The 20,341-nt window shown below is 41.4% G+C and overlaps 3 protein-coding genes across 4 annotated transcripts; all 3 read left to right on the top strand.

Annotated features, from left to right (window-relative positions):
* The first annotated feature begins 3,457 nt into the window (after positions 1-3,457).
* On the top strand, positions 3,458-8,046 carry ppan (peter pan homolog). The gene is made up of 12 exons (XM_021556239.2): positions 3,458-3,630; positions 3,897-4,067; positions 4,274-4,375; positions 4,879-4,929; positions 5,115-5,285; positions 5,484-5,560; positions 5,783-5,890; positions 6,113-6,236; positions 6,555-6,633; positions 6,828-6,957; positions 7,040-7,200; positions 7,319-8,046. The coding sequence occupies exons 1-12, from the start codon at positions 3,616-3,618 to the stop codon at positions 7,771-7,773; spliced, it is 1,644 nt and encodes a 547-aa protein (XP_021411914.2). The 5' UTR covers positions 3,458-3,615; the 3' UTR covers positions 7,774-8,046.
* Positions 8,047-8,087: 41 nt separating this feature from the next.
* Positions 8,088-10,039, top strand: p2ry11 (purinergic receptor P2Y11). 2 transcript variants are annotated; one of them, XM_036941093.1, is made up of 3 exons: positions 8,088-8,382; positions 8,741-8,773; positions 8,980-10,039. In XM_036941093.1, exon 3 carries the CDS (start codon positions 9,071-9,073, stop codon positions 10,010-10,012), a length of 942 nt encoding a protein of 313 aa, XP_036796988.1. In that variant the 5' UTR covers positions 8,088-8,382; positions 8,741-8,773; positions 8,980-9,070; the 3' UTR covers positions 10,013-10,039. The 2 variants fall into 2 exon arrangements, with proteins under 2 accessions (XP_036796988.1, XP_036796987.1); XM_036941092.1 differs by lacking the exon at positions 8,741-8,773 and having other exon boundaries at positions 8,106-8,382.
* A 5,876-nt stretch (positions 10,040-15,915) lies between these two features.
* eif3g (eukaryotic translation initiation factor 3, subunit G) lies at positions 15,916-20,322 on the top strand. Its single transcript, XM_021557912.2, has 10 exons — positions 15,916-16,024; positions 16,111-16,157; positions 16,537-16,625; positions 16,757-16,816; positions 18,740-18,844; positions 19,015-19,207; positions 19,295-19,414; positions 19,742-19,878; positions 20,013-20,119; positions 20,231-20,322. The coding sequence occupies exons 1-10, from the start codon at positions 16,002-16,004 to the stop codon at positions 20,244-20,246; spliced, it is 897 nt and encodes a 298-aa protein (XP_021413587.1). The 5' UTR covers positions 15,916-16,001; the 3' UTR covers positions 20,247-20,322.
* The last annotated feature ends 19 nt before the right edge of the window (positions 20,323-20,341 follow it).

Here is a 20,341-nt window from a genome sequence, read left to right as displayed (position 1 = left end):
GCCCAACGCATCACCGTGGGCACACTGCCTGCCCTCCAGGATATCTACAGTACCCGGTGTCACAGGAAGGCCAAGAAGATCATCAAGAAAAATGGCTCTCATGAAGACCGCCATAGGAAAGGAAGACCCAAAATTACCTCAGCTACAGAGGATAAGTTCATTAGAGTTACTAGCCTCAGAAATTGCAGCCCAAATAAATGCTTCACAGAGTTCAAGTAACAGACACATCTCAACATCAACTGTTCAGAGGAGACAGCGTGAATCAGGTCTTCATGGTCGAATTGCTGCAAAGAAACCACTACTAAAAAACACCAATAATAAGAAGAGACTTGCTTTGGCCAAGAAACACGAACAATGGACATTAGACCGGTGGAAATCTGTCCTTTGGTCTGATGAGTCCAAATTGGAAATGTTTGGTTTCAACCGCCGTGTCTTTGTGAGACGCAGAGTAGGTGAACGAATGGTCTCCACATGTTAGACTTGTTGAGTATCTGATGCATCAGCATTTGTGGGTTCGATTACAGGCTAAAAATGGCCAGAAACAAAGAACTTTCTTCTGAAACTCGTCAGTCTATTATTGTTCTGAGAAATGAAGGCTATTCCATGCATGAAATTGTCAAGAAACAGAAAATCTCGTACAACGCTGTGTACCACTCCCTTCACAGAACAGCGCAAACTGGCCTTAACCAGAATAGAAAGAGGAGTGCGAGACCCCAGTGCACAACTGAGCAAGAGGACAAGTACATTAGAGTGTCTAGTTTGAGAAACAGACGCCTCACAAGTCCTCAACTGGCAACTTCATTATATAGTACCCGCAAAACACCAGTCTCAACGTCAACAGTGAAGAGGCGACTCCGGGATGCTGGCCTTCTAGGCAGAGTTCCTCTGTCCAGTGTCTGTGTTCTTTTACCCATCTTAATCTTTTATTTTTATTGGCCAGTCTGAGATATGGCTTTTTCTTTGCAACTCTGCCTAGAAGGCCAGTATCCTGGAGTTGCCTCTTCACTGTTGACGTTGAGACTGGTGTTTTGCGGGTACTATTTAATGAAGCTAACACAACGTACCATTGGAACACAGGAGTGATGGTTACTGATAATGGGCCTCTGTACACCTATGTAGATATTCCATTAAAAAATCTTCCATTTCCAGCTACAGTAGTCATTTACAACATTAACAATGTCTACACTGTATTTCTGATAAATTTGATGTTATTGTAATGGACAAAAAATGTGCTTTTCTTTCAAAAACAAGGACATTTTTAAGTGACCCCAAACTTTGAATGGTAGTGTATAGTGTATGTGTATGCGTCCAATAAAATGTGATTTGAGTCACCACTAGAATAGTTATCTTTACGTTATTGAGTAGGCCTATATCTTTGTTTAATATAATTAATCAAATTATGAATCTAACAATAGAAATCCTTATTATTTTGTAAGAAATGTAAGTTTATTTTACATGTTGCAATAAAGTTGACCAAAGTAGAAGCTCATCTTTTGTTTGTAGGTATTTTCACTTGGTAATGAGTAATACGTAATATCGAAATTGCTCATAGGTGACTATAAAGTTACACATCACTTTCAAAAGCTCAATCCTGTGTAACAAATAGCAACAACCTTGTACTTATGCAGATATTACAGATATAGTTATACTCTGTGGTGTATTAGTGTGTTTATTGTCCCACTTGGGTAACGATTAGATTGTCAGAATGGGTAACGTACTTTGTAGGTACACCATAATTAAAAGTAAGTACACCTTAAGATACACTTAATTTTAACTGGCTAAATCCTGTGTAACGCATAGTAATTACATTGTACTTATACAGATATTACATGTACTCTGTGGAGTACTAGTGTGTTCATTTTTTCACTTGGATGGTGCTTCCAGAAGCTTTAAAATTGGGCCAGGTTGTCAGGATGGGTAACGTACTATATAAGTACACATTAATTACAAGTAAGTACCCCTCAAGATCAGTGGTGGAAAAAGTAGCCAATTGTTATACTTGAGTAAAAGTAAAGATATCTTAATAGAAATGACTCAAGTAAAAGTGAAAGTCAGCCAGTAAAATACTACTTGAGTAAAAGTCTAGAAGTATTTGGTTTTAAATATACTTAAGTATCAAAAGTAAAAGTAAAAGTATAAATCATTTCAAATTCCTTATATTAAGCAAACCACACGGCACCATTGTCTTGTTTTTTTTATGTACGGATAGCCAGGGACACATTCCAACACTCAGACTTTTTTTTACAAATTAAGCCTTTGTGTTTAGTAAGTCCGCCTGATCAGAGGCAGTAGGGATAGCCAGGGATGTTCTCTTTACAAGTGTGTGAATTGGACTATTTTCCTGTCCTGCTAAGCATTCAAAATGTAATGAGTACTTTTGGGTGTCAGGGAAAATGTATGGAGTAAAAAGTACATTATTTTCTTTAAGAATGTAGTAAAGTAAAAGTAATAAAAATATAAATAGTAAAGTAAAGTACAGATACCACCAGTAGTAGCACTTGAAAGTATTTTTACATAAGTACTTTACACCCCTGCTAAAGATACACTTAATTTCAACTAGCTAAATACTGTCTAACACCTAGTAATTGGATTGTGTTATTCTGTGGTGTACTTGTGGGTTTATCTTCTTACTTGAATGGCAAGGAGATTCGGGTTTTCATAATGGGTAGCGTAAACATTAATTATATATTATTTTTGTATTATAATCTGGGACGACACCCGTATGGTAGACCCCATTCAGTGAGGTTGATTTATATATAGCTGTCACACCCTGATCTGTTTCACCTATCTTGTGCTTGTTTCCACCCCCTACCAGGTGTCTCCCATTTGTCCCTTATTATCTTCTGTGTATTTATACCTGTGTTTTCTGTTTGTCTGTTGTCAGTTCGTCTTGTCCCATCAAGTCCTACCAGCATATTCCCGTGCTCTAGTTTTTGCTAGTCTTCCCAGTTCTGACCGTCCTGATCCAGATTGAAGGGTTGGTAGTTAGAGCCTATTGAGCCTCCAACCGTTGTAATCTCGGAAACCCAGTGTATCTGTCCACAAGAGATTACAATCTTGTGACAGTTATTACTGAATCAGATGCAGCTGAGAAGAAACTAAACACTAAATTGGTGAATTTAAACACTAAATTAGTACATTTAGTGGAAACTTGTCCCTTTGTAACAAACATGGTACAAGCATTTGTTGTTACACCTCTGTAATTACAGACTGCAATTACCACCAGTTACATGTTATTACAATGTAACTGAGTTATTATAATTAACTACGACACCTGTTACATGTAATTACACTGTAATAAGGACCCCTTAGTATTAAGTTTTACCTTTTATACTTCATATTGCAAATGTTCTTTAAATTCCTCTAGCAACACCAGGTTGGTTGCCAAATACACATGCTGGGAGGTGAGAACAAAAGTTTGGTTGGGCATTTGAATAAGACGAACGTTTTTCAATGTGACACCGCGCCGGCGCAGTGAGATCCACGTGGTTGAAAAGCAGTATCTGATTGAAATGGAGGACACGGAGAGGCATAGCAGATAATGCTCGATTTTTACATAGCTAGGTTCATCAACGACGTTTTATAATAGTACTTTGTCAAACTTAAACTGCCAGTATGGGGAAGTCCAAGGTAAGCGGTTAAGTAGTTGTTGGCTAACGTTAGCTATAGTATCTAGTTATTGACAAGATTCAGATTATTGTAATTATATTGGAGGTCGTCTCATCGGCATGTGGACGTGTAGCTAGGTGGATAAAATGATGTTTTTATGAGAATATCTGAACAATGATTAAAATATTTGTAACTGATTACATCCACAACGGCTACAGTACCTGCGTTAGCTCGTAACGTAGAAAAGTATATTGGCCAGCAAAACTAACGTGTTAATTCAATTTCAGACCAAAAACCAGAAGAAGTCACGTTTGAGTGCGAACCATGTGGCGGAAGAGGTGTTCGGTGCGGTCCCTCACTCCTTCGTGTTTCACCGTGGCCAAGTCGGCAAGAATGTCGGTCAGCTAGTTGAGGACATGCGGCGGGTCATGGAGCCCTTCACTGCAGAATCCCTTAAGGTCCGTTTGTTCATGTCATGAAACGCTAAACTAGTATTTATAACGGACTTGAATCAGAGTGAAGTTACTGCAATCCAGATGTTGTTACTTAATATATTTTGTGAATTTATGAAACGAATCATAATTCTGTGATCTTGCACTGCTCTGAGCCTGTACATACATGTGCTCATAATGGATTTGATGGCTTGCCTGCGTGTGATTGACAGGTGAGGAAGAAGAATGTGCTGAAGGACTTTGTGGCTGTAGCTGGACCACTGGGAGTGACACACTTCATGATCTTCACCAAGACGCCCAGTAGTGTCAACATGGTAAATAAGTCTGCCAACTCCAAGGGTGTATTAATCTCTGAAACCGTTTGACTGTTTAAGAACCAAACTAAACTGGGAGGGACATACTTGAATTTGTCCAGTAGAAACTCTTGTTTTTTTGTCTGAGGTACTTTTTATTTTTTTATGTTTGGAGTAAACTATTTTGCAACAGAATCGGCGTAATGAATACACTCATGTTGCTTTACTGTACTATGAGGGGCTTTAACAGTAGACACAGTCCCTATTTTTACAGCTGCTCTGTAAACCCTTGGCCTTTCAAAGGGAATATCTTTATGATTTATCACTATTGATCAATGGAGTATATGCTGCGTCAGCCACCTCCTTGGTTATCCAATTGCTGATGCAGATGATTGAGTTATGAGAATATCTGAATTCATGATTAAGATGTTTTATCACTGATGCATCAATATCTACAGTTGTGCTGTTTCCCAGGTCCTAATGGTAAATGAGTGAGTGTTTGAGATTTTTTTTCTTTCTTCCAGAGGCTTGCTCGGCTGCCCAAAGGCCCTATGCTCCATTTCCGGGTGACCAAAGTGAGTACACAAACCCAAATGACTTACTGGGAGAAATGGGCTCAAAGGATGACAGATTTTGATGTGACTGTTTGGTGATATATGTTCAAAGTAAACGCACTGATGAGCCCCAATACTAGAAACAAGCAAATATAGGGTTTTGGGCTTCAATTGCTTTTCCTGAATATGGTCTTTCTCATTTTCAGTACTCCCTTATTAAAGATGTGGTCTCGTCACTGAAGAGGCACAGAATGCATGAACAGCAGTTCACACATCATGCACTGCTGGTCCTCAATAACTTTGGCTCAGAGGGCATGCATGTCAAACTTATGGCCACCATGTTCCAAAACATGTTCCCTTCCATCAATGTGCACAAGGTATGTCAAAGGCAGCAATACCTGGATTTTTTGCTGGATTGAGGATTTGTGAAATATGATGATAGTATAGTCTTCTGATTATCTGTGACGATCACTCAAAAGTAAACGCTTTCTGATATACCACAATCCTTTTATCCTTTATTATTATATTGATGAGAATTGGGTTAGTATGCATTTTAACAGGTTTGCTTCTTGTAGGTAGCCCTCAACGCCATAAAGAGATGTGTTTTGGTGAACTACGATCCAGTGTCTCAAGAAATTGAATTTCGCCATTAGTACGTATACAATATGTTTTGTGCACTCATTTTAATTCAAGGTGGCTTGGTTACTCTATAGGAGGACTGCTTGGGCTCAGAGGATGACACGTTGTGAATTGACTGTTTAGTGATGTATATTCAAAGTAAACGCACTGATGCACCCATCATGCAGGATCCTGTAGCTGACTAAATGGTTCAGATCACACTCAACCATGTCCTTCTCGCTGTCCCCCTCTGCAGCAGCCTGAAAGTAGTCCCTGTGGGCATGAGTAGAGGAGTGAAGAAGCTGATGCAGGAAAAGTTCCCCAACATGAGCAAGTTTGAGGACATCAGTGAGCTGCTGATGAAGTAAGAGCCCTGGTTGTTGTAGTCCTAGCAGACTGCAGAGTATCTCCTGCTGTACTTGATCTGTTTGGGTTCTCGGTATTGCTTTGAAGAATTTGAGCTGTATCATAAAGTTATTTGGGTGATACTTCCTTGTCTTTGTTGGCTGTGACGTGAGCGACCTACAAAGTAATTCTGATTTGGCCAGCTGTTATGTGTTCTCTTACCCTGCTAACTTTCTTTCAGGGGTGCTAATCTTTCAGAAAGTGAAGCAGAGCAAGATGGAGATCACAACATAACGGAACTGCCACAGATCTACTCCGGGCGTGGTAACATGGCGTCTCAACAGAGCGCTGTGAGACTGACTGAGGTGATTACCATGGTGACTTAGTGGCTGATCTTAATAATATTACATTGTAACCAGCGTTTCAATAGAATTGTCTACTCCTGTGTTGGCAGTGACTATAAATGCTAGGTTTATAGCATCAGTTTGTCTTGTCATTTTCTGTCCGTGGGATGTACATGATGAAAAGATATCTATGATTACCTGTGATATTTCACAAAAGTAAACGCTTACTGACACATCCTGACATTTATCACCATGGTGCCTTCAGCGGTTGATCCTACTGATGTGACATTGTAAACAGTTCTAGTAGGTTTCTACAGCGTCAGTTTGTTTTCTCTTCAGATTGGCCCACGCATCACCATGCAGCTGGTGAAGATCGAGGAGGGAATGGGAGAGGGGAACATACTCTACCATGCAGTCAGTAAGTACACCTGTCAGTTTCCTGTTGATTTAGATGTCTATGGGATGTACATGATGAAAAGATAACAATGATTACCTGTGATATTTCAACAACATAAAAGTAAACGCTTACTGACACATCCACCGAGAATGGTTGTTTCTGTTGATTGGTCATGGTGAAATGTTGATACAGGCCCTCAATGTATTTTCTGATAGTCGCCAAGACTGAGGAAGAGCTTCAGGAGATCCTGATCCGAAAAGAGGCGCAGATGAAAGAAAAGCAGGAACGGAAGAAAAAACAAGAGCAGGATGTTGCCCAAAAGAAAGCGTTACGGGAGGAGAACAAGTGAGCGTTATAGCACATTGTAACTGCTATTCATTCCAACTGAGTTGGAGTGGAACAGTGATGTTTTTTTCTGTAATGTCAGGAAAAGAAGCATGGCAGGCATCAAGAGGAAGCGCCAGGAGGAGGAAGAGCATGACCCTGAAGTGGAGGATCCTGGAAACCAGGATAACAGGCCTCCGGTTGTTGAATCTGACGACGAGGCAGAGTACTACAGACAGGCTGTAGGGGAGGAGCCAGATGAAGGTAAGTACTCTTTCAGTACTGAACCAAGTCTCTACAGTTTGTGTTTTGTTGTACTATATTTTTGTGCTACTTTGACCGACAAAAGCACATTCTATATTGTTCTCCCTCCCCCATCTAGATATGTTCCCTGCAGCCAAGAGGAGGCAAAGACCTGAAAGGCCCTCAGGAGGACCCTTCAAGAAGAGGAAACCGTTCTCTGGTGACGACAGAAAAAACAAATATGGTTCCAAGTCACCTCATAGGTCTGGTCCAGGAGGGAAACCCAGAGACCGAATGGAGGGTGACAGGGACAGGAAAGAGGGAAAGAAATTTGGGGGTGGGGGCAAATCTTTTGGAAAGATGTCACCTGGGGGCAAGACGTTTGCAGGAAAGAAATTTGGGGATGGGGGCAAACAGTTTGGAGGGAAGAAATTTGGTGATAGGGATAAAAGATTTGGAGGAAAGTCTGAGCGGGGAAAGAAATTTGGGGGTGATGGGGGTTCTAAGTTTAAGGGCAAACCTCGTCCTGGTGGTTTCAAGAAGGGTCCGGGAGGGGCGAAGGGGGGCTTCAAACAGAGGAAGGGGAAGAGCTGAGCTTCATAACCCTTCGAAAGCCTGGACTGATGCATGCTGAGCGCTCTACCCTGGTAGAACACCAGATGGCAGTATTGACTCACTATTGTGGTCTGCAGTTTCTGATCAACATGAACAGGAATGTATTCCTTCATGATATGACTTAATTATTGCTACAAGTCAGCTGGAGGACTGGATGAAAATGCAATGATGTAATTTTGTACCTTGTGAACATGTTTATATAAATGTTATAAGCGTTGGCAAATAAATTGCTGGATGCAAAGTACAGCTCAATTGTGTGTAGCCTTTTTTTCTTGGGGCTGGCTCGTGTCGTCTCTGCCACAGGCTTTCACCTCAAAGTGTGAGCGTTAACTGGAGCCGAGGCTGGTGAGCATGCGACTTGAGTTGTGACATTTTCATTTGGTACTGTGCTACAAATAGAACAAGGGGCATGCAGTGTTAGTCACACTTCTTGAAAATGCCTACGAAGGGGTTGATTTGTGAGGGTGGCGGAAGGTCAAAAAGGGAAGTGACTGCTTTAAATCTTTACATGTAACGAACCAATCATAGGAAGTTCTACTGGTCTCTGTGAACATCTACCCCAGGAACTGTAGCCTTATCTGTCAATGAGTAAGTACTAATCTGGCTTTATTCTGAGGTCATTGCCGTTATACATTTAAATATCTGTAAAGTGTACATTTTGTGAATGTGACTTTTTATAATTGACCTGCCTGTTTTTGAGTACTGGTGCATACTTCGGGTTTTTGTGTCTGTTGAGTAGACAGACGTCAAACGGTCTTGTGGATTTTCTTAAAGATACAAAATATATATTTAACATGTTTATGGCTCCGTGGGGTGTTTTGGACAGACATTCTGTTGGTTTAAGATTTACACAACCTTGGTCCATGGTACTTTAGATTATTATTTGCTATCCATTGCATAAATGAGTATGGAGAACTGCAGTGTTTTTATTTATTTTTGACCACAGATGTATATTTCTGATAAGACAACAGCTCTGAAGGTATCTTAAACCACTACTAATACTATCAATTTATTACATGTATTGCGACAGAATGATACTGATTGATGTTATGAACTGTTGTGACTGATGTATTGGCTGGCACAATGCAAAGTTCCTCTTAGGGGATCAGGATGAACTGCGTAAAAGAATGGTTCTCCACTTCAGAACAGAATATAATGAATATCTTGATCCTTTTTCTTCCACAGAGATGAACAAATACCACTTTTGGGAGCCAGTTTGCACAGCCTTTTCCCCTCCTATTTTCTAATCTCCCACAGAAATCAATACACAACAAACATGATGGATCACAACTCTTCTTGTCATGGTGACAAGTTCCAGGTGCATTTATTGCCTTCAGTGTACGGTGTTGAGTTCTGCGTGGCGTTGGTTGGTAACCTGTTTGCCCTGAGACTCCTGTCTACCAGGGATAGGAACAGCTGGCACACTGGTGTGGTGCTGTCCTGTAACCTGGCCATCAGTGACCTGCTCTATGTCCTCACCCTGCCCCTGCTCATAGTCTACTACATGCAGGACAAGAACTGGCTGTTTGGGGTGGCGGTCTGTAAGATAGAACGCTTCCTCTTCACCTGCAACCTGTATGTTAGCATCTACTTCATCATGTGTATCAGTGTGAACCGCTATGTGGCCATTGTGTATCCCTTCTTCAGCCGGAACCATGTGAACCCCGCCAAAGCCAAGGCTGCTAGTGTCGCCATCTGGATCTTTGTGACAGCCATCTCCTCTCCTGTGTTGAAGTTTGCCTCCACATGTCCAGAGGGAAGCAACAAAACCTGTTGTGTATCCTACTCCTATTGCCCCAACAGTGATGCAGTTGCATACTCTCACTTGTTTTACAAAGTCTTTCTGTCTGTGGTTGGGTGTTTTATTCCCTTCCTGGTCACATTTGCATCATACTGCGCAGTGTTGAGGGTGGTGTGGAGGAATGTGAATATAACCTCCCTGGAGAAACGGAAGGTGGCCCTGATGGTGTTTGCAGTGGTTGTGCTGTATGCCATTTCCTTTGTGCCTTATCACCTCCTCCAGTGCTACTATTTCTACCAGAAGGTTTACAAACTTGGCTCGGTCTGCAACTGGGAGTACAAGGCCTACCAAGTGTCCAAGGGACTGGCTACACTGAACATGTGCATCCATCCACTGCTATACATGGCTGTGTTTGATAACATCAGAGTGGCCTGCTGTGGAAGGAGCTCAGCAGATATGGCAATGAATAATACATGAATTAAACGATGCTCTCTCTGCTCCTTGGAAGCTTGCACTTATGGTGTTTCTGATAAGCAAGTGTTACACACAGTTGATGACTTATCTGTAAATAACTGCAGCTATATGCACTTCCTTCCAATGTTCTGATGGTCATGTTTCCTTTCATAAAGTCTAAACTATGCCCTCTTCTATATTCATTATTACAGTATTGGATAATAGAAATTGAAAACATAAAAAATATATATTTCAAATGTAGCTACATTCCTACATTGCTTACAGTTTTCACCTGATGAGCTTACAGAACAGGAGAAAAACGTGAACACCAAAAGCACAGGAGAAAAAGTTAATATAACCGCCATTTTGTGCCCTAGGAGACGGTGGATGGAAAAGCGCGCTAGTTAGAAATGAAAAAGAGCCGCTGTAGCTATTGATAAAGAGGAACATCAAGACGATGTAGCTGCTTTAGAAGTGGGATGCACTGTTGAGCGTTACATCCCGAGGGGTTCGTGCTGGTTGTATGGAGATTGTGACAGCTGGATAAATGTCATCCCTCGAGAGGGCAAGAACAAGATGTATGTGAGGAGAAGTGCAGTATTATCATAAGGAGAGAAAAAGTGAGGCAGAGGAGGTCTTAAGAGAGAGAAATAAATAGAGTGAGCTTGAATCGGTTAAAAATGGCGGGGGAAAGGGAGACGGTTTGTTAAATAAGAATGGTAGAGTGAGCTGTATGCAGGAACAAAGACAGGAGGAGAAATATACGTGAATCAGAGCGAAGTATCGTAGGTGCAGTAGCGACCTGTCATTCAGACAAGTAGCCCCACCTGTTTAGTAAAAAAAAAAATAATATATATATATATATATGTACGTTTTGCATGTTATTTTGACATTTATGTGTCATATCAGTTTACATTTCAATCAAACATTTTGTTAGTAAAGTTAATAATTGTAAACTGGGTGGGTCGAGCCCTGAATGCTGATTGGCTCCTACTGGCGCAGCAGTCTATGGACAGTGACCCCAAGCATACTTCCAAAGTTGTTGCAAAATGGCTTAAGGACAACAAAGTCAAGGTATTGGAGTGGCCATCACAAAGCCCTGACCTCAATCCTATAGAAAAGTTGTGGGCAGAACTGAAAAAGTGTGCGAGCAAGGAGGCCTACAAACCTGACTCAGTTACACCAGCTCTGTCAGGAGGAATGGGCCAAAATTCACCCAACTTATTGTGGGAAGCTTGTGGAAGGCTACCCGGAACGTTTGACCCAAGTTAAACAATTTAAAGGCAATGCTACCAAATACTAATTGAGTGTATGTAAACGTCTGACCCACTGGGAATGTGATGAAAGAAATAAAAGCTGAAATAAACCATTCTCTCAACTGTTATTCTGACATGTCACATTCTTAAAATAAAGTGGTGATCCTAACTGACCTAAAACAGGGAATTTTTACTAGGATTAAATGTCAGGAATTGTGAAAAACTGAGTTTAAATGTATTTGGCTAAGGTGTATGTAAACTTCCGACTTCAACTGTATATATCAGACCGTATACCATGGGTATGACAAAACATTTATTTGTACTGCTCTAATTACCACGGGGACTGTTTTCTAGCACTCTGCATTGCGTGGTGCAATAGAACAGCCCTTAGCCATGGTATGTTGGCCATATACCACACCACCCTCTGGCTTTATTTTCTTTAAAAAATCCCATTTGTGCATGTGCATAACTATAGATATATCCGACAGGAGAGTTTGAGTGATGAAAGTTGGACAGATGATCTCAATATGTGCAAGAAACACTTGGACGAACTTCAAAAAACTAATGTTAGGCTATTTTCTGAGAATTGTGCCTTCTTTATGTGCCAGATGTTAAGACTACAAACTATTATAAATGGCCTACTTGCAAGATTGACTTGTTATTTCAATAGACATAGGCTACTGACTAAAATCTGGGTTTAAAGTTGCAATTCAACTTTGCCATTGTTTGCTGAGCTAGATGCAGGTAGCCTACGGCCCCTGAAAGGCCAACATCTAATTTCAGGGAAAAGTCCACAATGAAACTGACATTAAATGTGGAGAATGATACCTACGCGATAGAGCTGTGACCATGATCACAATTGATAACTTCCAATTTAGTTAACTAAACATGGCCATTAAGAATTGCATAATAACACAAGGCTACAACAAAAAACGCAGTTATATTTATTAAATACATTTGCCAGCTCCAGGTAGGCTACACATGTGGCACAAATTGATTTGCACTGACTCCAGTGATATCGGCATTTCAAAATATTTATTGTACTGTGTCAAATGGTAGGTCACAGCAGCCTAGAATGGCATAGAAATGAACAGCCTACTTGAGGGCCAACATATGCAAATGTAACCTATCATTCTCCACATTTAATGTCAGTTTCATAGTGGACTTTTTCCTCATAACATCCATTTCAAATGTCCACCCGCGCAGGTATAGAGTGGACTCTATGATACTCTAGGGTATAGAGTCTGGACTCTATGAGACTCTAGGGTATAGAGTCTGGACTCTATGAGACTCTAGGGTATAGAGTCTGGACTCTAGAGTGCTGCCCGAGTGGAAATTTGAAATGGAATTTATGGTGAAACTGTCTTCTATGAAACTGACATTAAATGTGGAGAATGATAGGTGACATTTGCATATGTTGGCCATCAAGTAGGCTATTAATTTCTATGCCATTCTAGGCTACTCTAGAACTGAGCATGAGTAAAACCCTTCGCTTGATACGGTTATCCATAGGAAAAGTTGACATTTGAATGCAGTTTACTTTAATCCAGCTCTGGGCGAATTTATCTAAAGAGCTCTAGAGCACATAAAGTTATTTTCCGATGCTTTGTCGCCGTTATATCAGTTCTAGTGCATTAAAATGTTTTATGGAAAACATATTAAATAGCCTACCTACAACTGGTAAAAAGTTGTCATAATGTGCACGCTTGCTGCACTGTCTCCTTGACTCAGCAGTACGGGATCAATATCATGCCAAATGTATTGTGAACACACAGCATGCATTTTGTATGATCTGTACAAATAAGTACCAATCCACAAATGTAAATCACTTTTCACAAATGTAAATCCCTTTCCACAAATGTAAATCCCTTTCCACAAATGTAAATCCCTTTCCACAAATACAATTCATTATCCACAAACAAACACCTTTCGATTTGTATTTGTAAATCAATATAATGCATTAGAACGTTGACAGATATGGCAAAACTGCAACTCCATATTTGGAAGCGCTAAGGTCACCTGACTTTTGGCAGGGTTTTGACAACAAGAAAAATACTAAAAGTTCTCACGTGTAGAAAGCGATTTGTAGTACCCCTAGAAAGCGATGGTGGTTACGTACTATAATTTCTGCAGCCTTGTAAGGCAGGTATCAACATGGCCGAATGAGAGGCTGCCAACGATTTCTGGAAATTGCTTTCTACGGGTACAAACCTTTTTTCTACGAAAACAAGTAGCTTTTTATGGGGTCATTGTCCTGTTGAAAAACAAATGATAGTCCCCACTAAGCGCATACCAGATTGGTTGGCGTATCGCTGCAGAATGCTGTGGTAGCCATGCAGGTTAAGTGTGCCTTGAATTCTAAATAAATCACTGACAGTGTCACCAGCAAAGCACCCCACACCATCACACCTCCTCCTCCAGGCTTCACGGTGGGAACCACACATGCAGAGATCATCCGTTCACCTACTTTGCGTCTCACAAAGACACAGCGGTTGGAACCAAAAATCTACAATTTGGACTCATCAGACCAAAGGACAGATTTCCACCGGTCTTGTTCACTGCTCGTGTTTCTTGGCCCAAGAAAGTCTCTTCTTCTTATTGGTGTACTTTAGTAGTGGTTTCTTGGCAGTAATTCGACCATAAAGACCTGATTCATGCAGTCTCCTCTGAACAGTTGATGTTGAGATATGTCTGTTACTTTGTGAAGCATTTATTTGGGCTGCAATTTCTGAGGCTGGTAACTTTAATGAACTAATCCTCTACAGCAGATGTAACTCTGGGTCTTCCATTCCTGTGGTGGTCATCATGAGAGCCAGTTTCATCATGGCCTGGTTTTTGCGAATGCACTTGAAGACAGTTTAAAGGTTCTTGACATTTCCCGGATTGACTGACCTTCATGTATTAAAGTAATGACAGACTGTCATTTCTCTTTGCTTATTTTAGCTGTTCTTGCCATAATATGGGCTTGGTCTTTTACCAAATAGGGCTATCTTCTGTATACCACCCCTATCTTGCGGTCGATTTTGCCAGCAGCATAGTACCCTGCATACCACTGCTGGCTTGCATCTGAAGCTAAGCAGGGTTGGTCCTAGTCAGTTCCTGGATGGAAGACCAGATGCTGCTGGATGTGGTGTTGGAGGGCCAGTAGGAGGCACTCTTTCAATATCCCAATGCGCCAGGGCAGTGATTGCCCTGTGTAGAGTGCCGTCTTTCGGATGGGATGTTAAACGGGTGTCCTGACTCTCTGAGGTCATTAAAAGATCCCATGGCACTTATCGTAAGAGTAGGGGTGTTAATCCCGGTGTCCTGGCTTAATTCCCAATCTGGCCCTCAAACCATCACTGACACCTAATAATCCCCAGTTTACAATTGGCTCATTCATCCCCCTCCTGTAACTATTCCCCAGGTTGTTGCTGCAAATGAGAACGTGTTCTCAGTCAACTTACCTGGTAAAATAACGGATTAAAAAAACATATATACAAATTATTTGTAATTATGTTCTGGCCCCCGACCTTCCTCTCCAGAAAATAATTGGCCCGTGATCTAGTTGATGAACCCTGCTTACGGGCATGTGACCCCAGTGTGTGTAGGAGGGAGGTTCTTAGGTGTGAGACGTGTGCAGAATGGGGCATTAGACAAAGAAATGTATAGCATTGGGGAAAGTCATGTTAATTGTAGGGGTGCTGATGGGGCTGGGGATCAGAAATGTCTGGTGCAAGAGAGGCAAGTTGATGTTTCCAGGGTTACAGTAGTTATGTGCTGAGGCAGTGAAGGAAAATGGGTCAAGGGGGAGGGATCCTGAGAGGAGTGGCGTAAGTAGTAGATCTGTACCAGTACAGAGGGATAGGCCAACAAGTGATATATGTTTCAGTAAGATTGTATTTTTAGCAATTATAGCAATGGTTATCAACTGTACTGCAGGGATGTAATGTAAATCGCAGAAAATTGAGGTTGTGGTGGCAACTGCAGAGAGGTTTATTTTGTTGTGCGAGACTTGACGTCAGAAGAGTTACAGTATGTTAAGTGGTTGTGTCTCATCCTTTCAGGCTGTTGGTAGGACTAAATATATTTAAAAAGTGGAGCAGGGTGGTGGTTTATTTTTATATTGTTTATTATTATTATATACTTTTTTGTGAAGTGTAGGTTTAGATGGTAGGGTATTTGTTGATTTCAAATTCAAATCAAAATCAAATTGTGTTGGTCACATACACATGGTTAGCAGATGTTAATGCGAGTGTAGCGAAATGCTTGTGCTTCTAGTTCCGACCATTTAGTAATATAACATAACAATTTCACAACAACTACCTTATACACACAAGTGTAAAGGAATTAATAAGAATATGTACATCAAAATATATGAATGGGCGATGGCCGAACGGCATAGGCAACATGCAGTAGATGGTATAGAGTACAGTATATACATATGAGATGAGTATTGTAGGGTATGTAAACATGGAACGCGAAGCGAGGCGGCCATCTCTGTCCGCGCCGGAAGTTTTAAGAGGGATAGGCCAAAACAAATTCAAACAAATAAGGTAGTTATACTCCAGTCTACTAGGTGGCGGTAATTCAACATGAATTGGTTGCCAACCGCCTTTAATCCTCATCGAATAAGATTTTGTGCCCTATCGTTTAAGTTGCATTAAGTAGCCTCCATACCCATTGGTGGCGCTCTAGCTATCCTATTTGGTAAGTTTTTCAGTTTGTATCGTTCATGTATTTTTCCTTGTTCTCTGGCCACTGCGCGCATAGACAGAATGCCGTCGATTGAATACGACGAGTGAGTTCTTCAATACATATATACTGATTATCGTATATATCATGTGTTTGAATTCTCAAAAACTGTGTGTTAATCTTTCTTTATAGTTCCAAGCCCAGTTGGGCGGATCAGGTTGAAGAGGAGGGAGACGAAGGTAAGAAGCGGGCTAGCATTAGCTTGCTAGCATTGACGTTAACTTGCTAGCTAAACCGGCCGATTTCCACGTGTATTTTTGACTTCCATTATAGTCGTTAGTTTCTCTGTCACACTTCGTAGTCAGGAAGAATTTTTTTGTGATTTGTCAGGGAGAAGACTACCCCCCCCCCCCCCCCCCTGTAAAGTTAGTTGGCTAGCTAGTAAGTAACCTTGGTAGCTAAATAACGTTTGTCTGTCAGGAAAACAAAGTCTACTCGTCATGCGGTAGTTGGCTTGCCTTAGTTGGTGGTAGGCAGCTAACAATCCACTAACAGACAGCATCGATATTATTGTTAACTATCAGGGCCTCATTTGTATGTTGTCATCCCCACCACCAGGTACCCTACCCCCTCCAAAAGAAACCGTCAAAGGAAATATCAAAACCATCACGGAATACAAGATCGATGAGGATGGAAAGAAGTTCAAGGTACTTTTTGTTATAATGCTCATCCAAATAGGAGTGGGTTTCTTGATTCCTTCCCAGAAAGTCTACTGACCCTGATTGTCTGAATCAGATGTAACTAACCAAGAAATTAACATTTGTAATTTGTGTAATAGATTATTCGCACCTTCAAGATTGAGACTAGGAAGGCCTCCAAAGCTGTTGCCAGGAGAAAGGTCAGTGTTTTCTTTTGGAATTTAGCGCAATCTTAACCTTTGGTTGCACAACATCCCAGTATTGAGTTTGATAGGATTGTACATTAACCTTTTACACTCGTACCTGTATATGGGTGAAAAATGGCAGATTTGGAGGCAGTGGCTGTACAATAACATGCTATGCACGACGTCAGAGCTCAGGGTCACCTGATGGGTTTTGACTGACAGCTGTTCTGAACTTGAGCACTGCATGTGACAAGAAGTTGCTCCCATCAATCCTGCTATTGGGTCACTTTAGAATTGTTTTGTCTGAGTGAGGAAACGCTGTAAATTACGAGGCTCTGTGTTTTGAAAGATGAGACATTAAGGATTATAATAAATACCACTGATGTCATACAAGCAAGCCAAACACACATTAGTCCAAATGGGCACTTCACATATCCTAAGACTCATGTAATATACACTGTCAACATCTATGATCACTATGTTTGATGTACAGTTACAAGATGACATGGGGTTATACCCCCCCATACTGAACAGAAATCAAAGTTTATTTGTCACATGTGCCAAATACAACAGCCGTAGACCTTACAGTGAAATGCTTACTTACAAGCCCTTAACCAACAGTGCCGTTTTAAGGGGAAAAAATAAATAAAACAAATAATTAAGGAGCAACAATAAAATAACAGTAGCGATGCTATATACAGGGGGTTCTGGTACAGAGTCAATGTACGGGGGCACCAGTTAGTAGAGGTAATATGTAGGTAAAGTGACTATGCATGTATAATAAACAGAGCAGCAGCTTAAATTGGGGTGGGGTAGGGATAATGCAAACAGTCCAGGTAGCCATTTGATTAACTGTTCAAGAGTCTTATGGCTTGGGGGTAGAAGCTGTTAAGAAGCCTTTTTGACCTAGACTTGGTGCTCCAGTAACGCTTGCCGTGCGGTAGCAGAGAGAACAGGCTATGACTAGGGTGGCTGGAACCCTTGGCATTTTTTTGGGGCTTGTCAGAGGAAGGCCCCAAAAATTGCCAGGGGCTCCAACCACCCTAGTCATAGGCTGTTCTCTCTGCTACCGCACGCCAAGTCGTACCGGAGTGCCAAGTCTAGGTCAAAAAGGCTTCTTAACAGCTTTACCTGAGTTTGTTTGTTTGGTATTGTGAAGATGATTTGCCGCTGAATAGGCTTCTGAATTGCACTCATGACACCAAAACTACGATCGACTTCTCTGAGTTGCCTTGTGAAAGCCTAACATTAAGATCATATTTTATCATTTAGCTAGTTATGTTGGCAATAGAACAAGATTTCAAATGATGGCCATCTGACCCAGATTGTGATTTATAATGGATCATTTTTGTATTGCGTAAAGGTCAACAGTAATTGGGTAAAGGCAGGGATGCAGGGCGGTGTTCCAAACAAAGTAACTGCAAGTGTGCTTCCTCTAGTTCCTCAATGGCACAGATAGGAGAGCTCAAAAATGCACCTTATAGTCAAAGAATCTTTGAGTCATAAAAGTGCATTAAAATTGCTTGGGAACTGTTCACACTTTAGAGAGGTGTGGCCACTTGAAAACACCAGTTAGTCCTCACTTAAACCCTCGTCATTTTTTTGTTATTTTGTTGCACGTACCCCAAGTTTTTCACACACATTCTTTGTTACTGAATGTATCCAGATTTCGTTATCAACAAATGCGTCAAAAAGTACAGTAAATGTCAAATGCACATAAAATCAAGTGTAATGTTTGGATTCAGTCATGTGTCAGGTGAACTGTTGTCACCTTTAGTCTGATAATTTCCCCATCATCTCCAAAGTGTTCTTTCAGTTGCTGCCATGGTCATGCATATCCTTATTCACATTTCAATTTAGGCCAATTCCCACGAGTGTAAGGGGTTAAAATGTGAAGGTATTTTGATTTAACATTGCTTTTCTATCCCCGCCAATCAGAACTGGAAGAAGTTTGGCAACTCCGAGTATGACCCACCAGGTCCCAATGTTGCTGATACCACAGTCAGTGATGATGTCTTCATGGTGTTCATCTCTAGCAAAGAGGTGAGGAGAAGCTGACCTACTATTGTTCTCTTTGAGCCATCAGAGATCTCCTGGGAAGGAATTGTCTCTTCATATCTTCAGTCGCAACAATCCACCAGTTCATTTGTTTTTATATGATCCTAGTTCTGGTATAAATCAGTGATATGTAATAACCTGAATCCTTCTCTCAGGACCTGAATGCCCAAGATGTGGAAGAGGACCCCATGAACAAGCTGAAGGGACAGAAGATAGTGTCCTGTCGAATCTGTAAAGGAGACCATTGGACCACCCGCTGCCCCTACAAGGACACTCTGGGTCCCATGCAGAAGGAGCTGGCCGAGCAGCTGGGCCTGTCCACTGGAGACCCGACAAAGACTGCAGGAGGTATTGTCATAATTGCCCATAGCTTAAAGTTATATTGTGCTGTAAATGTACAGTCATGATTAACGTTTTTTTTAAACTTTGTTTCAGACGAGCCTGAGCCTGCCGCACCAGCTGCAGGGAGCAAAACAGGGAAGTATGTGCCCCCCAGCCTGAGGGACGGCAGCACACGTCGAGGAGAGTCCATGCAGCCCAATCGCCGTGGTGCATGTACGTATGATTTGACTCTCTCTGTTTTCTATAAAAAAATATTTGTTTAGGCAAGTCAAGAACAAATTCTTATTTACAATGACGCCCTATCGGATGCGACGCAGCCCGGATAATAAGGGGCATACGAGTCTATAGACCTCAACACCATGGTGTTGTTTGAGAAGTATCTTGATGTCTGGACTACACTCGTGGTCCAGGTTCAGCATGGAGCAGTCCAATCAGAGATTTAAAACGACATTTCTCCTCTTGATTTCATTGGGGGAATTCCAACAAAGCCAGGCATAACACAAACCTAAACTGTAACCAAGTGTGTCTATCCTTCCACAGCTGATGACAACGCCACCATCCGTGTGACCAACCTGTCTGAGGACACACGCGAGACGGATCTGCAGGAGCTCTTCAGGCCTTTCGGCTCCATCTCCAGGATCTACCTGGCAAAGGACAAAAACACAGGCCAGTCCAAGGTGAGTAGTAGAAGTTCACGATAACCATTAACTTGCTTGTGCAGGGTAAAAAGATTAATTGAAAGTTGTGGGAGAATTTACTGGTCGTCATGTTGGAATTGTTTGCCTTCTAACGGCCTCTGATTGTCCTTCAGGGCTTTGCCTTCATCAGTTTCCACCGCAGGGAGGATGCAGCCAGAGCCATCGCAGGAGTGTCAGGATTTGGATACGATCATCTTATCCTCAATGTGGAATGGGCCAAGTGAGTATTTAGATTTATGGGAGATGGAGTACTCGTATGCATTGAAAGCCTAATCAGTGGCTGTTTAAAATCTAGATGCTTCACTAAATTGCATCTTTTCTCCCCTCGCAGACCATCAAACAACTGAGATGACATTTCAGGAGGAATGCCAGATTTTGTTCATGTAGTAAGATGTGGCTCTGAATAAAGACTTATCATGCTGACTGCGTATCACTTGTTTGT

The sequence above is a fragment of the Oncorhynchus mykiss genome, chromosome 13 (assembly GCF_013265735.2).
Source record: "Oncorhynchus mykiss isolate Arlee chromosome 13, USDA_OmykA_1.1, whole genome shotgun sequence".
NCBI lineage: Eukaryota > Metazoa > Chordata > Actinopteri > Salmoniformes > Salmonidae > Oncorhynchus > Oncorhynchus mykiss.
Note: the sequence above shows the minus strand (reverse complement) of the source record. Positions and strands in the feature narration are given on the sequence as shown.